The following is a 23633-nucleotide window of genomic DNA, read 5'->3' as shown; positions in this document are numbered from 1 at the left end:
AAAAAACAAACCCCATACTTCTCTCATGTTTGTTTACCTTTTGAAATTCATAATACATCAATATTCAAAATAATGTGATCAGGTTAATTTTATGTCACTCCATTTGTATCAATGAATCCTATCTAAAGCAGACTTCCACTCAAAAGTGGAATTTCCACTTATCTTATTCCTCCCTCCTCCGGTGCCACATTTGGCAACTTTCGGGGGGGGGGGGAGCGGGTACCTGTTTTTGACAAGTACCCTGTCCCCACCTCCGTCGGATCTTGCCGTGGCGAGGTACGTCAGAAGTCCGGCTCTCCTCCTCCCTCCTCCTTCCCCTGCTGCCAGGCCAGTAAGAGAGCACAGCGCGCTTCGCACATGCGCAGTAGGGGCCCGGCTGTGAAAGGTGCAAGGCTTCACTGCCGGGTTCCCTTACCGGCAATGGCGACCGCAGCAACAGCCGATGGAAACATTGGCTTAGGTGCCGGCATCGTTAGATTCCTTGACAGGTAAGTGTCCTAATATTAAAAGTCAGCAGCTACAGTATGTGTAGCTGCTGACTTTTCATTTTTTCTTGTTGGGAGGGGGAACGACTCCGCTTTAACCACAAATTACATACAAGGGGCAAGTGATTATGATCCCATTGGGTGGGCACTCAACCATAACATATGCTTCTTTTTGTGCGGTCTCATTAGAATTAGGCAGCATTTCTAAAGTTTTTAAGTTATCCTCTTTTTTGGCTGACCTAAGTTATTAAAGATCCAGCTTTCAGGATTCCCGTAGATCCCTTCTGTAGGCCCTGTACCTTTGAATGGCCAGCCTGACCTCCTGACATACATTATACAATGTTTTTGCACAATTTTCCTTCATATTTACAAAAACCATATAATATGATGTCAAACTTAAACACTTTCAATTTGTGTGCAATCAGGCAGGCCCTTGCACTACAAAGGTAAAGGTAAATCTAAGGGAAATTGAATAAGAACATTGTACAATGTATGACCAGCCTTACACAGATCAGCTTCTGTGCTTTGTGTGGTCAGTTTAGAACAAGGAAGAAAGGTGACTGGAAGGATCAACCAAATACTTCAGATGAAAGAAGTACATGAAAATAATAGAGACTATTGGGGGTTATTTACTAAAGGCAAATCCACTTTGCACTACAAGTGCAAACTACAAGTGCAAAGTGCACTTGAAATAGCACTGAAAGTGCACTTGGAAGTACAGTCACTGTAGATCTGAGGGGGACATGCAAGGAAAAAAAAAAAACCAGCATTTTATCTTGCACATGATTGGATGATAAAATCAGCAGAGCTTCCCCTCATTTCAGATCTACCCCTCAGATTTACAGCGACTGCACTTCCAAGTGCACTTTCAGTGCAATTTCAAGTGAACTTTGCACTTGTAGTTTGCTCTTGTAGTGCAAAGTGGATTTGCCTTTCGTAAATAACCCTATATGTTACACATGTGATCACATACATAGACAAAAATACATGTTTACAGTAAAATACATTTTAAGGTGCTGTGGGGGTTAACAATTTCATGTCTACAGGCTCAGCTGCACAAAATATGATTGGGGACAGGCCCACTCCTGCCTTCTCCTCCATTGAGGAAAGTTCTTTCCCTGATTACATTGCTTGTAACAGCATCTGTAAATGGGGGAGAGTTTGATCAGGTACAGGATTTTTTTAACTGAAGTTCAGCTTTGAGCATATTATATTATATATTAGATTTTTGAACATCCAGTGCTGTTTTGCACTCTAGAAGGAACATAAAACATAGGGGGTTATTTACTAAAGGCAAATCACTTTGCACTACAAGTGCAAAGTGCACTTGAAATTGCACTGAAAGTGCACTTGGGAGTGCAGTCGCTGTAGATCCGAGGGGGACATGCAAGAAAAATTAAAAAACAGCATTTTAGCTTGCACATGATCGGATGATAAAATCAGCAGAGCTTTCCCTTATTTCAGATCTACCCCTCAGATTTACAGCGACTGCACTTCCAAGTGCACTTTCAGTGCAATTTCAAGGGCACTTTGCACTTGTAGTGCAAAGTGGATTTGCCTTTCGTAAATAACCCCCACAGTGTTGAGGTGCACAGTGAGACTTCTATAAAGCATTGCTTCTTAGAAATAAGTTGTAGAAAGGAAATCAGAATATGCGCATGCTGTGCTCTGGAACTCAAACCTGCCTGGCAGGCAAATAGCTATTTGTTACTTGTTTCACTATGGGGTTGATTTACTAAAGGCAAATAGACTGTGCGCTTTGGAAGTGTAAGTACATATATAAATATGAGTAAGCTATGCTGACGTCTATTTTTCAGTCATGTTCAAGCAAAAATTATGTTTTTTTTCAAATTGTTCTTGCATTTGATTTGGTATTTTTTGCAAAATGAAGCTTAACCTCATTTACTAAGCTCTGAAGCAAATGCCCTTGCAGAGTGCAACTGTACTTGTAAAGTGCACAGTCTATTTGCCTTTAGTAAAATCAACCCCTATCCTTTACTGAAGGAGGGTGTGAACATTTAAAAGTAGACATTCTCTGTGTATGTTACAAGAAAAAAATACTTCAGAAAAAAACTGGCTCTACCAGCTATTTAGATTCTCTAATGGTTGTTTAAGGTGCTGTTGAGCCTTTTGTTTTCTGTTTAACATGCTGTAATAAAGAAAGTCAAAAGTGAACTAGGATTAATAGGAGGTTTTGAAACTTGTTTTTTGTTTATGACAATGAAAGTGATACTAAGGCTCATTTTTTTTCTTTAAAAATAACAAACATGTTATACTTGCCTGCTCTGTGTAGAGCACAGAGCAGCCCAGATCCTCCTCTTCTTGTGTCCCTCTTCGGCACTCCTGGCCCCTCCCTCTTGTCAAGTGCCCCCACAGCTGGCAGCTTGCTATGGGGGCACCCGAGCCAAGCTGCAGCTCTGTGTATCTATTCATTCTCCTGATTGGCTAACTGAATTATGGTTAGAAAAACGAAACAAACTTTCTTAGAACCTTCTTTTCGCAGAAGTTTTCCTTTATAATTCTACTCGTCCATGGCCAGCTTTAGGTAGACTTCAAGAAAAGCGGCCTTGTGAATCGATCTCTCAGAATCGATTTCCAAGAACTAGTCCTACTGTAATTAATTCTAATTAATGGGTGAAAAGCACCTGTGTATGCTCCAATAGGAAGGTGGAACATAACAAATCACACATATCTAAGACTGTGCTTACGGAAACCTAGAAGATTCCCATAACAAACTAAGAAAAGTTCCCTTGCCACTATTTTGTGTCTGTAGCTTTAAAGAAATGTCACCTGTTATTGCAGGTGTACAGTTATGCGTCAAAAGACATATCAAGGAAACAGTTGTCAGGGAACTGAAAGTAATAGCGTGGTAGAACTTTAGAACTTCAACTTGCTTTCATTTCAATATTTATTTTTTTGGTGAGCTTCTAATGCAGCATTGAAAAACCCTTCATTAACACTGCTGAGCACAGCGGAAACTTAGTGCCCCACATACACTTCCCATGAGAATTATCAGCAGCCAAAAACTCTGTCTCAAGTCCATTAGCAACACCAATTACTTGAAAATGCATGACTATTCATCGGAAAAAGTCAGAGGTGCATGTTGGGAATTTAAAGTAGAATGCTTCAAATGCTTATTTGCTTAAAGTGGTTGTAAACCTCAGACATGAAGTATGAACAAAGCATATCCCTCTATAGCAGTGAATGCGAAACTTGGCACCCCAGATGTTTTGGAACTACATTTCCCATGATCCTCATGTAGTCTGCAGTGTAGTTGAGCATGATGGGAAATGTAGTTCCAAAACATCTGGAGTGCCAAGGTTCGCCATCACTGCTCTATAGTGTGTACTTGTCTCCATCCAGAGCACTAAGGGGGTTATTTACGAAAGGCAAATCCACTTTGCATTACAAGTGCAAACTACAGGTGCAAAGTGCACTTGAAATTGCACTGAAAGTGCACTTGGAAGTGCAGTCACTGTAAATCTGAGGGGGACGTACAAGGAAAATAAAAAACAGCATTTTAGCTTGTACATGATTGGATGATAAAATCAGCAGAGCTTCCCCTCATTTCAGATCTACCCCTCAGATTTACAGGACTGCACTTCCAAGTGCACTTTCAGTGCAATTTCAAGTGCACTTTGCACTTGTAGTTTGCATTTGTAGTGGAAAGTGGATTTGCCTTTCCTAAATAACCCCCTAAGTGTCAAATCTGTCTGCTGCATCGTTCCTCTGCTATCAGCATAAATCACTTCTGACAAGTTTTTCTGACACCAAGAGAAAGAATGTGACAAGGATGGACCTTCAGCTGATTGATTGCATCAGATCTGTTCATGCGAGCTGTGTAAAGGGGGAGGGGGCGGTCTGTTCCCTCCAATCAGCTCTCAGACCTCCCCTCACTGATCTCTGCAGAGTTTAACTTTAGTTCTCTGCCCCCTTTTCTAAACTCTCAGACAAGATGTAAATTCAGCACTTTGAATGGATGTAGAGAAACCTGCAGATAAACAGGTACAACCTATGTAGGAGGATTTGTTTAATCTCTGTGTATCACCTGAGGCCAGTCACTTCACTGGGTATATGTAAGGGTTTACAACCACTTTAATACTTTTAAAAGCAGTAACCTATGGTATCCAATCAGGAAAAAATCTGTCATGGATAAAATAAAAATATGCAAGTATGCAGCATTAGAAGCCTGCATCTATGCCCGAATACTGAGCCATCCAACAGACAAAGCTCCATTAATACTAGGTTGTGCTAAAACGTATCCATCCCATCCTGCATCCTAAGCATTCCTATTAGCCAGTGAAGCAGCCCATCTTATGAGCTGATAGTAGTGTGTGAACCAGGAAGTACCTTCAAGCTCTGTCACTACTTGGAAGCTTTACCTGTTTAAATGGCCTTGCATTTAGCTGTAGCTACAGGCTTTTGGCTGCTTCAGATATGCAAAGGCTCTAGTCTAAAGCTGGGTACACAGTACAGTGAATGAACAAAAAAAAAGAACAGATTCCCGCATCAGCACAAGCAATGTTGATGCAGGGATATCTTCCAATAAAACATTGTATTCTGACAGGGAGACTCCACCCCTTCCAGAATACACTGATCAGCGCTTGCAGCCATTGGCTGCAAATGCTGATTGAATTCTGATTTTCCACCATGGACGTTCAACAGAATCTGGTCATTCAACAGAAACTGGCTTCTTTTGGAATGACAGCTGTGCAAACAGACCGAAAGTCTGTTTGTGTGTGTACTGAGCTTTAGCTGACGAAAGGTGAGCACCTGAAGAAAGGAAAGTTTATCTTGTATTTCTATGTGCTTTAATAGTTCAAACTGGGAAGAATGTTTAACACAGTTAAGCAAAATTAATTATGCTGTCTTTAAAACCTTAAAGGAGAAGTAGGGGATGCCACACCAGTACCGTACTTGCTCTAAGATTGAGAACTGAGCGGTCACATGACTGCTGATCACTCAGTTCTCTGAGCTGAGAGTGGTGACTATTCTGCCCTTCCAGTACTGATTGCAGCGCTGGACTGGAAAGGGGCAGGCCCAGCTGACTCCATATCTCAGCCTTGCTCTGAGAGCCGGAGCCAGCTGTCAATCTGGGCTTTGGGTGAATCCCTACAGTATGATCAGGATCCTTCCAGAGCCTGGTGCAGCTCTGATCTCAGGTTTGGCCCGCTGTTGGCTAATTCTGGGTCACAGGAGAGCATAAGTAAGTGAGCACATGAGAAGTATAGGCAAAAAAGCTTTGACTGTACTTCTCTTTTAATAAAAGCAAGCGATGCTGCCAATTTTATTTATCACTTGTGATTTTTTTGGCCATGTCCCATGTAGGACTTCAGGCAGTAGAAGGTGTTTGTTATTGCATAGTGATATTTTACAGGTTGCAGGTCCGAATGCTTCACTCTTCTCTGGAGACAAATGAAGATTGTGAAGTGTCTCACATGTTCCGCTGTCAAAATCTGGTGTGGACTGCAATTGGTCCAATTGCTGGAAAGAACCATTCCTAAAATTACAGGTACCTCCCGACTGATATTCTTTGGAATATATCTGCTCCTTTGTAGCCAGGCCTATTGATGTTCCTTGATGTGCTATGTAATTTATAATCCATAACTGAGCTGTTAAAAGTCTGTATTCCTTGAGTCATGCTGACATGTGTAGCTGTTTAACAGGTTTTATTAGAATACTCAGCTTCTTCTGGGTCAAATGTTGCATAAGGACTTTCAGAAAAACAAAGGTATCGAAAGCACACGTTTAAGCACATCAGTTTTCTGCCTCTGAAAGCCCTTGCCTCTAAACTCCTCTAAACGCCTATGTGTGCATGGACATTTAGGCTAACATGCAGGAGCTTCTAGAGTCAGGAAACAAAAAAAAAACACGAAACGCGCCTAGAAGCTTCAGAAAAAACATCAACTGTGCATGAGGCCTTATAAGTAATTAACTCTTAGTGCCAGTTCACACCAGCGCGGCTTTAAAGTCGTGCAACTTTAAAGCTGACATCCTTGTGCAACTTCATTGCAGCTTGCATACGACTTCCTTAACAGAAGTCAATGCAAGTCGTGATGACGTCGCCCCGAAGCAGTTTTCTTAAAGTCACGCCAATTAGAACAGTTCCATTGCCGTTAATGGGGCAGTGTGGACCGGCCCTTAGGAAGTATCTCACCAAAAAAATAATACCTATTGATACCTATGATACCTACCTATACAGATGATACCTAAAATTTTGCTTGTATCTTAGTACAGACTTCTGGGAAAATCAGTGAGCCAATCACACAAGCTGGAAATTACATTTCTCGGGAGGTTCTGTACACCAACTGTGTACAGAAAGGCCTCTGGGATTGCCATATTGCATTGAATTTTACAGAAAATTACAGCCCTGCAATAAATAAATAACATTCAGTTACAATATTTTTTTTTTTTTTTTGCTATTTTTTTTTACTAAAGTGGAGCTACCCTTTAAATATACTGAAAACCACTGCATGCAAAATTTAGCATCAACATATAGGCTACTTTCACACTGATCCGCTGCAAAAACAATTTTTCTTCGTTTGCAGTGTGGTTTTTAAAGGACATGTGACTCAAAATCCACACCAAGAACGCATCACAGGTGTGTTTTTGCAGCGTTTTTAACCACGTTTTTGCTGCATTGTTACCAAGTTTTCCATTGCTTTCAATAGGAAGGTATGTTTTTGATGCGTTTTTTTCTAACTCCCCAAACATGCTCCAAAAATGCGGCAATTAGGATTTTTTTTCACCGCAACAGAAGCGCACCTCCACAGTGTAAACACTATTATTGATTTTAAAGGGAAGCATTTTTCTTAGAATGCATTAAGGTGGAAAAACCTTGAGGGTTTACAACCCCTTTAAATTAGAATTCTGGTCAAATACCATATAAACATACCAAGTAATGCTGTGTTTATTATATTAATAATAGTACTTTTTTAGGTAGCTAGTTATGTTTTTATTGCAGAAAGATCACATCACAAGCGAAAGTGCAACGTTTTGGAGCCTTACAGGTTCCCTTCGTCAGACATGTCTGATGAAGGGGTCCTGCGAGGCTCCATAATGTTGCACTTTCGCTTGTGATGTGATCTTTCTGCAATAAAAGCATTTGGGCAACATTTGAGGATCCATGGTGTGCTGGCAAATATGTGCATTTAGGCTGTACAGAATAACAACATTTTTGTCAGGTAAAATGGTGCTCAGGTAAGTATTGCAGTTGTTATTTAGCGGTTTGCCTTGAGTTCATCTTTAAGCATAGGGTTAGAACAGATTGTTCCCATGGATAAAAAGAGAACAGATTTCCTATTCTGGGAATTTGTATCCTTTGAAGATCCTTGCCAAGTTACAATATGAAAAAAATAAAGTACTTGCTTTTGGCATATAGTTGAGCCAGATATTATTTATGTGAATATTGGTAATAAAAAAAAAAAAACATCAGCTTAAACAAAGTTTATATAACCTTACTTTTGATGAACCTACCTAAACCTGGTATTACTTTTGCAATTACTATTTTTACCAACATCTAAGCTAGCACTGCATCTGTTACCTAGTTGCCTATATTAAAGTGGTTATAAAGCCTAAACATTTTTACCTTAATGCATTCTTAGCATTAAGGTAAAAATGTTTAGGTAGTAGTATCCCCCCCCCATAGTCATTCGATCCAGCGCTGTGCATGTCTGCAACTCTTCTCTCCCCTCACTTCCGGGTCTCGCTGGCTTTGCTGGGTCATTGGCTCCCACTTCTGTCAATCAAAGCCAGTAATGACGGAGCGGGGTGCAGGGCTGAGTCTATTAACACAGACAGCGAGGCTTGGTAATGAGCCTGCTTGAGTGCCCCCATAGAAAGCAGCTTTCATTGGGGACACTCGGTGGAAGGGAGGAGACAGAAGCACCAGCAGAAGACCCAAGAAGAGTTTTTTTTTTTTTGCACATGAAAATAACTTCTGAAAACAATAGCTGTTTATGGATCTGTGGGAACTTTCTGTATTGCATTGCTTTAACAGACTTAAAGGGGTTGTAAAGTCAGAAGGTTTTTTATCTTAATGCACTCTATGCATTATAATAGAAAGCCTTCTGTGTGTAGCTGTTCCCCTCCGCCACCCTAATACTTACCTGAGCCCCATCTCTGTCCGGGGATGTCCACGAATGTCTCAGCCATCCGAGACTCTCCCTCCTAATTGGCTGAGACACAGCAGCTGCGCCATTAGCGCCCACTGCTGTCAATCAAAGTCAGCTAGCCAATCAGGATTGAGAGGAGGTGGGGCCAGTTGAGGCTCCGTGTCTGAATGGACACAGAAAGCTTTGACTTGGCTCGGGTGCCCCCATAGCAAGCTGCTTGCTGTGGGGGCACTCGACAGTAGAGAGGCTCCAGGAGCGCCGAAGAGGGATGCGAGAAGAGGAGGATTCAGACTGCTCTGTGCAAATCCACTGCATAGAGGAGGTAAGTATAACATGTTTGTTATTTTTATAGAAAAAAAGAACGAGACTTTACAATCACTTTGATACAAAAGTATTTCCTAAAATATCAGTACATACCCCATGCCTTTGTAACTCAGTCAAAGATTCCTAGGGCAAGGTATCCATGTTTCAGTTCCTAACCCAAACCCCCCTTTGGGCATATACACTTCCACTTCTCCTTTTGTATTCACCACAGTAAAAATTGGATTAGAAATTGCACTTTCTCAAAAAGTGAACTTATTGTTTAATGCCGTAACCATAGTTACCTTGGACTTGAATGTGTTTGTCTCTGCATGGATCCCATTTAAAACAACATTTCTATCTACCCTGTTTCCCCGAAAATAAGACCTAGCGTGACTGTTGGTGATGGCTGCACTATAACCCCTACCCCCCAAATAAGCCCCAGTTAAAGTCCTTGTAGGTCTTATTTTCAGGGTAGGGCTTACAGGTAGGGAAACAGGGAAGACCTTTTTTGGGGGGTAGGGCTTATACTGCAGCCATCACTGACAATCACGCTAGGTCTTATTTTCGGGGAAACAGGGTATCTATCTATTAGTAACCTATAGCATTCAATTAATAATTTCCTGTTCAGTCTAAACTTGCACTAGTTGAGCTGTTTCTGACCTCCTTAGAGGACAATAGCAAAAGACTGTGGAAGTTTGAAGAGCTGGTTACCATACAAGGACATTTACCAACTTAAACATCTCTGTTCAAGTACTTTTACTCTTAACTTTTGAAATACAAAAACAACTCAACCATAAAAAGTTCATTTCTAATTTTAGCTTTAAAAATCCATGCTTGTATGCTTCAAATACATCTTTTCTGCAAAACGCTTGCATTTATACTAAAGATGAAGAGAGCGGAAAATTCTCAAATCAATATTCAGCCTTTATTTACTCCCGCTGTAGTGGTCCATATTGTCTGTAGTGCCTTATAGGCAACTTAACCGTTGTCTTCTAAACAAACTACAACTAATGACTTTGGAAAATATATATTCTTGATTTGTGATTCGTTTTATTAAATTGGACCTTACCTGGCCTACAAACTGGGTAGGGTGCATAGACGTGCGCAGGGCACACCCTAATCACCCCTGTCTGGCATAGATTCCTGCTGCTGCCTTGGCCCTTGTCATTTATCAGCCCCGTCCTTTTCTGAATGAGCACAGTGAGTGATTGGCACAGATCACTCACCGTGTTTATTCATAACTAAAGCCTAATAAACTGTGTTTATTAGGCTTCAGTGTGTGAATGAGCAGGAAGCTGCTCAGTACAGAGGATTTCCCATTCATTCACTGTCCAGTACAGCTGATGTTGCAGAGAAAAGGCTGGGGAATCTCTGTCCTCATCCCCTTTCTTTGTTGCAAAAGTGAGACATCAGGGGTCTGTTTAGACCCCTGATATTTCAACAAAGTAGGGCTCCTAAAAGAATTGTAAATAAAAAATACTGTAAAAAATAATTTAAAAAAATAATGAAAATAAAATATACCGTATTTGCCCGAAAACAAGCCCAACCCCGAAAATAAGACCTAGCTTGAGTTTCTGGGATGGCTGCAATATCCTACCCTGGAAACAAGTCCTTGTTAAAGTCTTTGTAAAATCATGCAATCTGTTCTGTAAAAAGATTATACAATGTGCTTACTTGTGTAACTTTCTTGTGGAAAATACCTTGTTTACAGCACCGCTGTAAATATACCCTGTGAAGTGACTGGACTCGGGTGATACACAGAGATGAAACAAATCCTCTTACATAGGTTGTACCTGTTTGTCTGCAGCATCTTTTCTCTATAGCTGTTCCAAATCCAGAATTTATACAGCTTGTCTGAGCTTCCAGAAAGCAGGGGGTGGGGAGCTACACTTACACTACTCTGCAGAGCTCAGTGAGAGGACGCTGTCAATCACAGGTTGTGTAATGGAGATACCTCCCCTTTCACCTTTTTTTTTTTGGTGTCAGGAAAACTTCCACAGAAGTGATTCATGCAGATAGCAGAGGAATGAAGCAGCAGACAGAAATGGCACTTCGTGCTCTGGACTGAGACAATTACACACGATAGATGGATATGCTTGTGAGTCTAATGCTAGCCATACACCAGTCGAAAAAAACGTTCAAACCTGTTTTCGAAAAATGAACACTCGGTTGTGAGAGCAAACGATAGTGCCATCGCGTAATGACCGAATTTCGAACAATAAATCATTCAATGGACATAAATGAATCAGATTTTTATCCCTTTTGTCACATATGCGCAGTGCAAACAGTTGAATTTTTAACAGGCGAAAGACACATTAACCTTTCAAATAACATTCCTTCGGTAGACTTTTTCCAACCTGTTCCTTCAATTTTTAGGCTCTGAAAAGTTAAAACCGATTTTTCATTTGTGCCCATTAAAGTGTTACTAAAGACACAACAGTAAAATTAGTGTGTATATGCAGTAAAGTGTGCTTGTTATACTCTCTGCGGATGTGATTGGCACAGGACCAATCAGCACTGTCCAGACCGAGGGTCAGGGGTCATGCAGCCTCATAGGATAGTCAGAGTAGAGTGAAAACTCCTCCTGCAAGCTTTAACCAGACACTGATAGCAGTCAGTGACAGTAGACTGCTATATACTACTGATGAGAAAAGGTATTTAGCAGTTTATATTTACTAAAATAATTACATTTCCATGCTCTGTGTACTGTGGGGGACCAGATATATTGAATGCAGGCTCCTGGGTTTAGGCTACTTTTACACTGAGGCGCTTTACAGGCGCTACAGCGTTAAAAATATCGCCTGTGAAGCTCCTCTCCTGTCAAACTGGAGCGGTGCGCTTGCAGGACGTTAAAAAAAGTCCTGCAAGCAGCATCTTTGAGGCGCTATAGGAGCGGTGTATACACCACTCCTAAAGCACCCCTGCCCATTGAAATCGCTTTGCGGGCGCTTTTAACCACCGCTAGAGGCCGAAAAAGGGTTAAAAGCGCCCCGCTAGCAGCCGAAAAGCGCCCCTAAAAATAGCGATGCTTTACCGCCGACGTCCCAGTGTGATCGTGCCCTGGATAAAAAACGAACTGGATAAAAAACGAATTCACAGGGATTAATCTGATTGCTGAAGGTGGTTATACCATAGTAGATTTTTGAACAAACATTTATAAGAAAATTCTTTTTATATTCGATGATTGGACAAATGTCTTTCAAAAAAAGTACTTGAAAACTTTGTTTGTTTTTTAACATTCTATTTAGGAGTGAATGGACTTCCCTGAACGAAAACCACATTCACTGTTAAAAATGAGTTTGTTCAAAAGAAAAAATTTCCATCTTGCTCTTTTGGATTTTTTTCAAATTCGAATTTGATCCCACTAACAATTAGAAAATGGAACGAACATTAAAAATTTCGAATGAAGTCTACTAGTGTATAGGCATCTCAACACAGAAATTCTGCCCTCATTTTAACACAACGATTACCTTAGGCACTTTTTAGGCCAGGTCAGGTTCACAATGATTAATGGCAATCACTATTTTCCTTTGTTAACAAATAATAACAGAACTATAACATGTTATATACATGGAAAATACAGAATCAGTAAATTGCAGTGAATATTTTTATATATATGAGGGATTCAATGTCACAGTAATCATTTTGTTACAAACTAATCACCTATTGCCAATAATTTTTCCCAGTGTCTATAATATACTGAATAGCAATGTAGCTCTGCATTATTGAGAAGTATAAATTATATAGCAGACAACCTTATTTGTAGGATTAGTTTTATTCTGTTGTAATGAGAGGCAACCAACGGTGATATGCTGTGTGTCTTGTTTATTTTCATTAGCTTGTTCGTTTATTGAGAGGACACTTCCCCAGGAAGGATACACTAGATTGGATGTCTTGCCTTTAAAATGAGACTTGAAGGATTAGTACAATAATCTTCTCAAGGTTTAATTCACTTTTGCTCATGACATGACCAGCTTTATTTTTAGGCGTATCTGCTCTTCCTTTTTCCATATAAGACTTTATTGTGGATCTTTTTTTTTTCATTTTATTGGACACTGTAAACAAATGCCTTTTCACTTAGGCATGCCATAAACGGTGTAAATTTCTTTCCTGCAACTACGGGTCCGTCCCCGGGAGAAGACAGTGATTATCGCTAGCGGCTATAGCAGCCTCTAGCGATAATCGTAAGAGAATCCGGCAGGCTGGTTGTACCCAAGTTGATCGATCAACCAACTTTGTACATTCAGCCTGCCCATTAATGATTCGAATTTCGTCTGGTTCCGGCTGAACTGGCTGAGATTCGAACCGTCTATGGCCGGCCTCATTCATAAATCATTTTGTGTAGCCCACAATGCCCTTCTGGAGAGTGGTCAGTACAAATCATTACAATGCAACAAACAATATTCTACATCAGTGTTTCTCAACTCCAGTCCTCAAGGCGCCCCAACAGGTCATGTTTTCAGGATTTCCCTCAGATGAAATGGCTGTGGTAATTAAGTAGTTAAGGCAGTGAAACTGATTAAATCACCTGTACAGAGTAATGGAGAGCCTGAAAACATGACCTGTTGGGGCGCCTTGAGGACTGGAGTTGAGAATCACTGTTCTACATATTCCATATTATAACAATCCCATTTTCTGTGTGCTGGGTTTCTATATTTTGGTGTATGTTTATAAAGTGTGTGGGCCATGTATAAAAGGGGTTGTAAAGGTAAATAAAAAAAATAACAAACATGTCTATACTTACCTACTCTGTGCAATGTAATCGCACAGAGCAGGCGGGAATTTCCTCTTTTCGGATCCCCCGCTGGCGCTTCTGGCCCCTCCTCTCTGGCCAGTGCCCCCATGGAAAGCCGCTTCCCATGGGAGCACTCGTGCGTGTTTGCACCCAAGTCCCACTGCTGCGCCCATCGACACAGACAGTGGATCACAGCCCCGCCTCCCGCTTTCTCGTTACTGGCTTTGATTGACAGCACTGGGAGCCAATGGCACCCAGTGCTGCAGCAAAGCCAGCGAGACCCGGAAGTGAGGGGAGAAAAGATCTGCAGACATGCACGGCGCTGGATCAAATGAGGTCTCAGGTAAGTAAAGGGGGCTGAGGGGGCAATGCTGGCAAGGAATGCATTAAGGTAAAAAACATGTATGCCCCGTACACACGATCGGACATTCCGACAACAAAATCCATGTATTTTTTCCGACGGATGTTGGCTCAAACTTGTCTTGCATACACACGGTCACACAAATGTTGTCGGAAATTCCGAACATCAAGAACGCGGTGCCGTACAACAAGTACGACGAGCCGAGAAAAATGAAGTTCAATAGCCAGTGCGGCTCTTCTGCTTGATTCCAAGCATGCGTGGAACTTTGTGCATCGGAATTGTGTACACACGATTGGAATTTACCACGGATTTTGTTGTCGGAAAATTTGAGCACCAGCTCTGAAATTTTGTGTGACGGAAATTCCAATGGAAAATGTCTGATGGAGTCTACACACGGTCGGAATTTCCGACAACAAGCTCCCATCGAACATTTTCCGTCGGAAAATCCGAGCGTGTGTACAGGGCATTAGACTTTTTACAACCCTTTTAATCACAGCAATCTGGTCTCCTTTTTTCCAAAACAGGTTTGGCAGAAAAGGGGATTAACTGATTGTTATGGATACTGTAAGTTAGAGCGTAGGGTCACTTTAAATATTAAAAGTAGAACTAAACACAAAACTTTTTGGGGAATATACTTGTAATATACTTGTAATCCCTTGTTACCAGGTATACCAGAACTGGTGTCCTTGAACAGGTGCATCACTACCCCCTGTGTAATGCCTTGTGAGCCTCAAGAACACAAGTCTCTGTAAACCTCCATATAATCCATGCAAAAAAGGGAGAAAGGCTGGTACCAATGAAGTCGGCTAATACATCGTCTTATTATAGCATGTGAACAACGGTCAAAAAAGTCAACACGTTCCAGCCATCAGGCCTTAATCATAGCTATCAAATAAGTGACATAAAACAGCTTAAACAGTGTATACTAAATCAAAATGGTCATATGACCCAAAAAAGGGGTGGCAGCAAATGTCAAAACATACATAAAAGAGCACTATAAGCATACAATTGTGCATAAATGTATATAAAAACATGTATCACCAAAATAAAAAAGGAACAGCATTAAATATACTGAAAAGGTAAAATGAAAAAAAGTATACTGAAAAAGCATATACCTCCAAAATGTATGTGTTAGATGGTCAGCCTGGCTTCTACTTTTTAAAAAGTTTGTCGTTTGTGCGATACCACAAGACACATTTCTTACTTATCTTATCTATTCAATATTGTTTTTATGCACTTGTTTTGGGTTTGTTCATTATTTTTATTATATTTGTGTTCTCGACCCTCTGGCAGGCATTTTTTTTTTCACTTTAATACTTTGGGATTGAGCAGCGCAGCACTGATTTTATTTATTAATTTTTTTTTCTTAATGTGGGAACATTTTTTAGATGTCAGCAGCCACGTTGGCTTTTCACCTTATCCTTTTCACAAATGAAGTATAGAGAGAGCAGGGCTAAACAAATCTGAATATGGGTATACCAACCAAAATGCTTAAATATGAAGCAAAAACAGCCAACTGGTGTCCCCATTGGAAAATTTACTGTTTTGGGGACAACCCAAAATTTGGGATTTTCTTTCACTTTTGGTGTCGATGGTAAATACAACACACCGAGGTGGTGAATCTCCAAAATAGGGGTGCAGACAGCATTAAAAAACTAACAGGGGAGGTCTAATCCATCAACACTCTATGCAAAACTAAAACATAGTTTTGCCCTTAGTTTTATTATAGTTTTGTCACTCTGTCTATTAATAAATAGTGTTTGACTGTTTTGATCTGTTAACATACTTCATGTAAATGTGCTGTCTTTTTAAAGCATTAGTAAACCGCTGGGTGCCTTTTTTTTCTGATCTGCAAGGTAAAGCCATAATCTGCTAGTATGCATCGCATACTAGCAGATTATGTGAAACTTACCTGAAAACGAAGCCTTCCAGCAATGTGCTGCCATCACTGGAGGCCGCTTTCATCTCCACCTGTCTTACTTTCAGTTTGTGGACTCTGGCTGTGTGAGTGGCTGGAGCCACGATGACGTCACTCCCGTTCATCACGGGGGGGAGCCGCCATTTACGGCACAGGATTCAGAAAGAACAGCCTGGGTGGCCATTCCTTCAGAGCGCATATGTCGATGATGTCATCCGCTGCATATATAGTAAATATCTCCTAAATGGTGCAGGTTTAGGAGATATTTACAGTATCTATAGGTAAGACTTATTATAGGCTTATCTATAGGTACAAGTCAAAGATTAGAGTGTACAACCACTTTAAGAAACACATTGATCCCTTGCTCTCCTACCTGAATCTTAATTTTCTGTACTGTTCTATTAGTAGGCGCTGGACGACATGACTTAGGGACAGTTCACACCATAGAAATGCGTTCCAGATGCTTTTCTGCATGCGCGTTTTTGGAGCGTTTTTGAAGCGTTTTTGATATAGTCCAGAGAATTTTTTTCCCCCCTCTTTTTTCCTAACTTTAAATAAGGACATGTGTGTACCAATGCGTTTTTTGTGCATTTAGGTGCGTTCCAGCGCGTTTTTAATGCGTTTTACTGCGTTCCAGTTTAGTCCAGTGCAGGGAAAATGCAGCATGTTCTACTTTTTTTCCTGGAACTGGAACGCACTGGAACTGCAAGCACTGGTGTGAACTATGCCATTGAAAACCATATAACCTACTTTGCATGTGTTTTTGATGCAGAAAAAAAACGCACTGGACTGCAAGTGGTGTGAACTGGTGTGAACTGGACTTTAAAGTAAACAGTTCCTCTTCGTTCTGACAGGTAGTTCAGAGATAATGATCAGATTCATATACTGTGTATATATAAATATATATATATATATATATATATATATATATATACAGTCCCAAGTGTAGCCACTCAATATTTTCAGTAAAATGCTGTTGCTTTAATAAATCTTAAATTTAGCTTAAAGGCCTGGGAACGCCTCTATACCTGTTTTGAAGATATATATAATAAAAATAGTTGACTTGTTGAAAAATGAAAGATGTTATAATATTATCCGTATATTGTCTTATCATTACAGACAGCATCATCGGCAATTAAGGACACAATTCAGTTGGGAATACACTACACAGTCGGTAATCTTACATCCAAACCTGACAGAGATGTGCTTATGCAAGACTTTTATGTAGTGGAGAGCGTCTTTTTACCCAGGTACATTATTTTTGCAGAAACATATTTTCCGTAATTTTTTTTACAAACTCAGAAGCATTCCTTCTATTAAGCCCTACCACAACAAGCTGTGTTGCCATTGTCACCATAGCAAGCACATAGCAATAATGTCACCGTGAAACAATCATGCATACAGTAGGTATAGAAAAGAATCACCCCGTTTTAAAAAAATTACATTGTGTTGCTTTGCAGCCTGAAATGAAGACAGGCACAGTTTTTATTTTATCCAGCTGTATTTACTCAGTGCCACTTATAACACCCAAGTAAAAGATATAACACCAACATGCCAGAAAAAACTAAAACAAATTCAAAAACAGAATCACTGAGTTGGAAAAAGGATCACCCCTCCTAAAAATGACGTGTAACTCAAGCAGGTTTCGCTAATCACCTTCTCAATGGCACACAGAGCCATTTGACTTTCAACTGTGATTAGCTGTGGTCATTTTGGTTAGCTCAGCACGAAAAGAGCTTTCCTGGAGCATCTCAGTCCCTAATAGTGCAACTTAAGCAAACAATCAAGGCACTGTCAAAAGATCACCGGGATAAAGTTGTTGTCAGGCACAAGTCAGGAGATGGATACAAAATGCCTAGAAGCACAGTAAAGTCTATTATAGTGGAAGGTATTTGGTACAACACTGACCCTCCCTGGATCAGGACGTCACTCCAAACTAGATTAAGGAGCCAGAAGGAAACTGGTCAGAGAAGCTACTAAGAGGCCTACAGCAACTCTGAAGCAGTTGCAGGAATTTGACAAAGAGTGGTCATTGTATGCATGTAACAACAATATCACAAATTCTCCACAAATGTGGCTTGTGTGGGAGGGTCGCAAGAAAAAAGCCACTCCTCAAGAAAAGCTATATGCAGTCACAACTGAGCTTTGCCAAAATGCACCTTGAAGGATCTGAGGCCACATGGAAAAAGGTGTTATGGTCAGATGAGAATAAAATTGCATCATTTGCTAGGGTTGTCCCGATACCGATACTAGTATCGGTATCGGCACTTGTACTCGGGCAAATGCTCCCGATGCTTCCGCCGATACCTGGACTGTCAGCGGTGATCGGCGCGTGGGGGAGTTACAAGCCCCCCCCCCCCCGCAGCTTTCAGCTGCTTTAGTGACATACAGCGGTGATCGGTGCTTGTAACTTCCCCACACGCGATCACCGCTAACTGTCACTGCATCCTCCTCCATGCCCCCTCCGTTCCTCTGTCCCCCTCCGCTGTCCCCCTCCGTTCCGCCGTTCCCCTCTCCTTCTCTGTCCCCTCCGTTCTGCTGTGCCTCCCTGCTGTCTCCTCCGTTCAGCCGTTCCGCTGTCCCCCTCTCCTTCTCTGTCCCCTCCGTTCTGCTGTGCCTCTCCGCTGTCTCCTCCGTTCAGCTGTTCCGCTGTCCCCCTCTCCTTCTCTGTCCCCTCCGTTCTGCTGTGCCTCTCTGCTGTCCCCTCTGTTCTGCTATGCCTCTCCGCTGTCCCCTCTGTTCTGCTGTGCCTCTCCGCTGTCCCCTCCATTCTGCTGTGCCTCTCTGCTGTCCCCTCCGTTCTGCTGTCCTCCTCCTCCTTCCTTTGTGAATGGACAGAGTCAGCTGACTCTGTCCATTCACATAACTGAAACATTGTAATCTCTTGTGATTACGATGTGTCAGTTTATGAGTGGAGAGGAGCCACTGTCTTCTCTCCATTCATTCTCAGTGCAGCTGAGGCTGCAGAGAAAGGGACTGGGGAATCTCTATGCTCTGTCTCTTTCTCTGTCTCAAGGGGGAGATATCAGAGGTCTGTTAAGACCCCTGATATCTCACCAAAGCCCCCCAACAGGGCTGATTAAAAAAAAAAAAAATAAAAATTATTGTAAAAAATAAAAATTGTAAAAAAAAACAAAAAACACACAGACACCGTTGAAAATCCGTGGAATGACTTGAAGACTGCAGGCTACAAATGGTCACCATCAAATTTAGCTGAACTTGAGCAGTTCTGCAAAGAAGAGTGGCCAAATATTGCAAAGTCTAGATGTGCAAAGTTAGCAGAGACATTTCCCGACAGATTAAAGGCTGTAATCAAAGCAAAAGGTGGTTCAACAAAATACTCACACAAGGGGATGATGCTTTTTCCAACAAAGGTAAATCCACTATTTAATAATGTTAAAACTACTTCCAATAGACAAGATGTAAAATCGCATGTAACTCAGAAAAAAACACAATTAGCCCGATGGAGTACTTATTCCATTGCCCCATTGACAATGTTCTGTTGGACGAAACACATCCGGTGAAGCTACAGCGGTGACGTCATCACGCCCACTGAGGTGCTGATCATGTTTTTTCTGAGTTAAATGTGATTTTATATCTTGTCTATTGTAAGTAGTTTTAACTTTATTAGATGCTGGATTTACAAACTATTACACTATGAGATCCTCCTTTTCTTTATTTTATTTATATTATACTAAGTTTGGTATGTGGATTGCCTCAGCCACCTGGATGTTTTTCACCTGAGCCCTGGATCACATCATCCATCTATCCCAGTGGGATATCTCCTAAAAGTGCAGCCAGACCTCCACCCTTTAAGTCTTACCTACTGGTAAGCGGCCTGTCAGCAGGGGTGTGCACCCTGGTGTAGAGTGTGGCTCACTTACACTGATTCGCTGCAATCTGGGGACGCATGAATTTGATTTTCACATGAACTTTTTTGCACTAAGCACTTTTTCTGCCTATGAGGGATTTCCTTTTGACTTTTTTTTGCATTGTTTGCACATATTAATTATTGTTTCATCTGTTTCTAACACTAATTAACTTTTGTATTTGCTGAAATTCTAAAACTTTTCTCTCTCTCTCTCTCTCTATATATATATATATATATATATTTACGCATTTGCACTTTATTTGGGTAGCGCAACACCTTATTGGTTATATTGTTAAATTTTATATTTATGTAGATATTTAGTAAGTGCGGCTACCACTGAGAAATTATTTACACGGTTTTTGTTTTGACATTTAGCACAACCTTTTTTTTTATATAGTGTGTACAACTGTTTTTCCGACAGAAGCCGGGCTATCGACCAGCTTTTGTCGAAGGGACACACTGGAAAACTAGCATCCGATAATCAGTGTGTTATGGCAGGGGGGCAGTCCCTCTGTCAGAACACAAAGGCGGAGCGAGGTAGATTGCCACGCTAACATCGCTTGTGTTATTACAGCGATCTGTCAGTTTTTTTTCGTTCAGCCTGCTGGGTTGAACACAAAAAAAACTTTACGTGTGTACCAGGCTTAAGTGTGGATCCCATCCTAGACAGTTGTCAATAAAGCAGGTGTCCCCATTGGACTTGTTTTGGTGAAAACTATAAAATCTTGGCCCACTTTCCTTCACTTTCTGTCTTATGAAAACTCACCAAGACAAATAGAGAGGGTGAATTTCCTCTGTGGACAACAATAAAAAACAGATAGAGGTGTTAACTTTTTATTACTCTCTCCAAAACAAAAACAAAAAACGATTTCGGCTAGAGGTAGACGATAAAACATACTGACACCATCCATGGAAACTTTCTCCTTCATTCTGTTATTTCGGAGTAATACACATACAGTAACTTGTGGTAAGACTGCTGTTTATGTACAGAGCAAAGGCGATAATGCTGTAAAAGGAAAAAATATAATACAAGTAGGTTCCTCTTTGCAGCCACAGAACACATCTATATTTAAACACACTTTCTCACTGTATGCATAATTGTGTAACGTCATCTAGTGGAAGACTAAATACTTATCGCTATAGACTAAATATTGATGAAAATAGTACTTGAGCTGTAAAAAACATATTATGTTTTGCATATGTCACCAGTGCCTAAGCTGTACCGTGGCGCTAAGCAAAGTAAACTGCATAATAAAAGAAAACAGCCTTGAAATGGCATAATGTGCATAATGTGCAGCCCTTAGCTTGCCTATTCAGTCATTTTTGCATCACTGTATTTCAGAGGCAAGAGCTAACTCAAAACTAGCTATTACCCCAAAGCTTCCAGTGCCTGACTGTGATTAAGCAAAGGTTGTGTGATCATTTAAGCACCCATTGTCACGCAATCACTTAGGCACGTGCATCAATATCCTGTGGTTATGCGGTATTTATTTAGCATTTTTAAAGCCCTTCAATGCCTGCCATGAATATTGTAATGACACCTCACAGTGCTGTTCACACAGAAGCAGTAGCGTTGTGTTGTATTGTTTTAAAAAAGAAAAAAAAAAGCAGCATGTCGCCTTCATGAGGCATCAACGCTTGTCAGTCAACTTTCATTGATTTCAGTGAGTATGCTTCATTACCTCACATTAACAGCACCTAGAGCATTTATGGCGTGTTAGTGTTGCATTTACAAAGTGTTAGCTGGGCATTGGGGAAGAGGCAGTGGAGATTTCTGTATCCCAGAATGCACTGGAAAATAATAAAAAACTAGGGCAGAGCAGCTCCAGTCACTTCCTGGTTGTAAGAAACAACTGTGTGGTAACACAATTTACTTCTGTGAGCAGGCAAAAGCATCAACCAGCCAGCAATACAGGCAGGAGCAGAGGCATTTGCCAGTGGAAAAGTTTTTTTTTTTTTAACAAAGTTGAGCTGGACCAAGCCAAGTGTCAGAGAGATCAAAATTATATGAATTCATCTTGCAGAGAATTCACAAAAATGTCCATCACACCACAACCTAACCACTCCTCAAAGTAGATCACTTCTTCTACATCACTTCCCTTTAAGCACTTACCCACTAGAAAAATAACACTTTCCTGGGCATTTATCAAGCATTCATGAAGCTTTTTCAACGCTTCATAAACACAATGAAAACACTTCATAAACACATCATAAATGCTATAGGTGTGTTGCTAAGCATTGCTTCTTTCTTCATTTTCAACAACGGGGAATTTTGCAAGGTGTACTATAGTGGGAAACCCCACTATATGCTTGTTATGTATTCTCATTCAAGTAGCATAACTAGAAATAAATAAAAAAAAACTATCTTTCTATTTGTTTCTTTGGAGTTGGCCTTTGTACAGACTGCAAGCTACTCTGAACAATGTGAAAATGGAGGCATTAAGGCCGGCCATAGACGGTTCTAATTTCGGCTGGTTCAGCAGGAACCAGCTGAGATTCGAACTGTGTGTGGGCAGGCTGAATGTGCCAAGCTGATCGACACACACATAAACTCACATACATACCCACACAATTAATACATACACACACACATATATAAACTCACATATACATACGCATGCATACATACATAGCCTTTTTGACAAATGCAGACTGCACTTGCACTGCCAAGTGAATAGTTTGTTTGCATTGCTGCATTGAAGGAGGAGGCGAAGCAGGTCAGAACTCCCCCTTCCGCTGCTCTGCACTTAAATTAATACTAAACACACTGTTTAATTTACATTATCCCTTCTCTCTTCTTCTGTATGTGATGGCACTGTAAATATTTTAATTAAAAAACATCTAAGTACCTTTTTCCTAATCGATATACAGTTACCATATGACCCAGCCTGTCTACATGGAAGCCTAAGCAGGAGGAGCTTCTAGTCCTCTGCTGCTGGTCACATGTTCAAAAAAAAAAAAAAAACAGCCTTCAGGATACAGCATAAAAATAAATAATTAACATCAATAAATTGTTATAAATCTTCATACAAATATATATTTGAAATGAACTCTTTATTATATTTTGGCAATAACATGTTGTGGGCGGATTTCTGCCAGTCACAGGCTGTGCCTTAGAATACCTGGGAGGAGAAGCCTCCATCACTCAAGATGTAATAGCCCATCTAACTTGTGTTTAGCTGGTTAGAGGGCATGGAGAAGGAGAGTGGGCTGTCATTTATCACTGTGTATACAACCACATGTGTGACTCTATAGTCACATGGGCTGCTCAGAAAACTGAGCATGTGCAGAGGTGCCAACAACACTCTGCAAAATCCCCCAACTGCATTGGGAACAAAATGAAAAAGTGGAGATAGAGAACAGCGGGATCAACCAGGCTTTTTTGCAGAATACAAAAATTGAAACCCATAATGACTGAGTATGAAAAGCATGTAATACACCATTTATTGATAGGTTATTATAATGTGGGCTTAATGACATTTTAATTGTTCCCCTGATCAAGCTCCCACTGTGCTGATGCACTGTTCAAGACTCTGACGCTCTCAGCGATGTATATACAGGGCAGAAAGTGGCAGAGCTCCAAACTGTACATCAGCACAGCAGGAGCTTAATCTACATAATCTACAGCCTTTCTCAAGCAGGATGTCACAGCACCCCTGACAACCTCAGATAGAACCTCAGAGTGCCGCGGCAACCCGGTTGAGAAAGGTTGATATAGGAGTGCAAAAGAATTGTAAGAAAAGGAACAAGATCTTCTATACACAAGTACTGTTGGATGTGATAGCAAGAGGAGTGACATGATTCACTTTAAAAGCCTGCTATGTAAAAATGGCATAGTATACAACT

General features: G+C 40.8%; 1 protein-coding gene across 8 annotated transcripts in view; it reads left to right on the top strand.

Moving 5' to 3' along the window:
* PIP5K1B (phosphatidylinositol-4-phosphate 5-kinase type 1 beta) overlaps window positions 1-23633 on the top strand; it is a 215671-nt gene that overhangs the window by 89321 nt on the left and 102717 nt on the right. For 7 of the 8 annotated variants that reach the window (XM_073634782.1, XM_073634759.1, XM_073634751.1 and 4 more), the window contains one exon: window positions 17036-17166. In XM_073634782.1, the coding sequence (XP_073490883.1) occupies window positions 17036-17166 (131 nt within the window). Of the gene's footprint in view, window positions 1-5850; window positions 5998-17035; window positions 17167-23633 lie in introns of those variants that run through there. The other variant, XM_073634779.1, reaches the window with a different exon arrangement.

Source organism: Aquarana catesbeiana, linkage group LG01, assembly GCF_042186555.1.
Source record: "Aquarana catesbeiana isolate 2022-GZ linkage group LG01, ASM4218655v1, whole genome shotgun sequence".
Classification (NCBI taxonomy): domain Eukaryota; kingdom Metazoa; phylum Chordata; class Amphibia; order Anura; family Ranidae; genus Aquarana; species Aquarana catesbeiana.
Note: the sequence above shows the minus strand (reverse complement) of the source record. Positions and strands in the feature narration are given on the sequence as shown.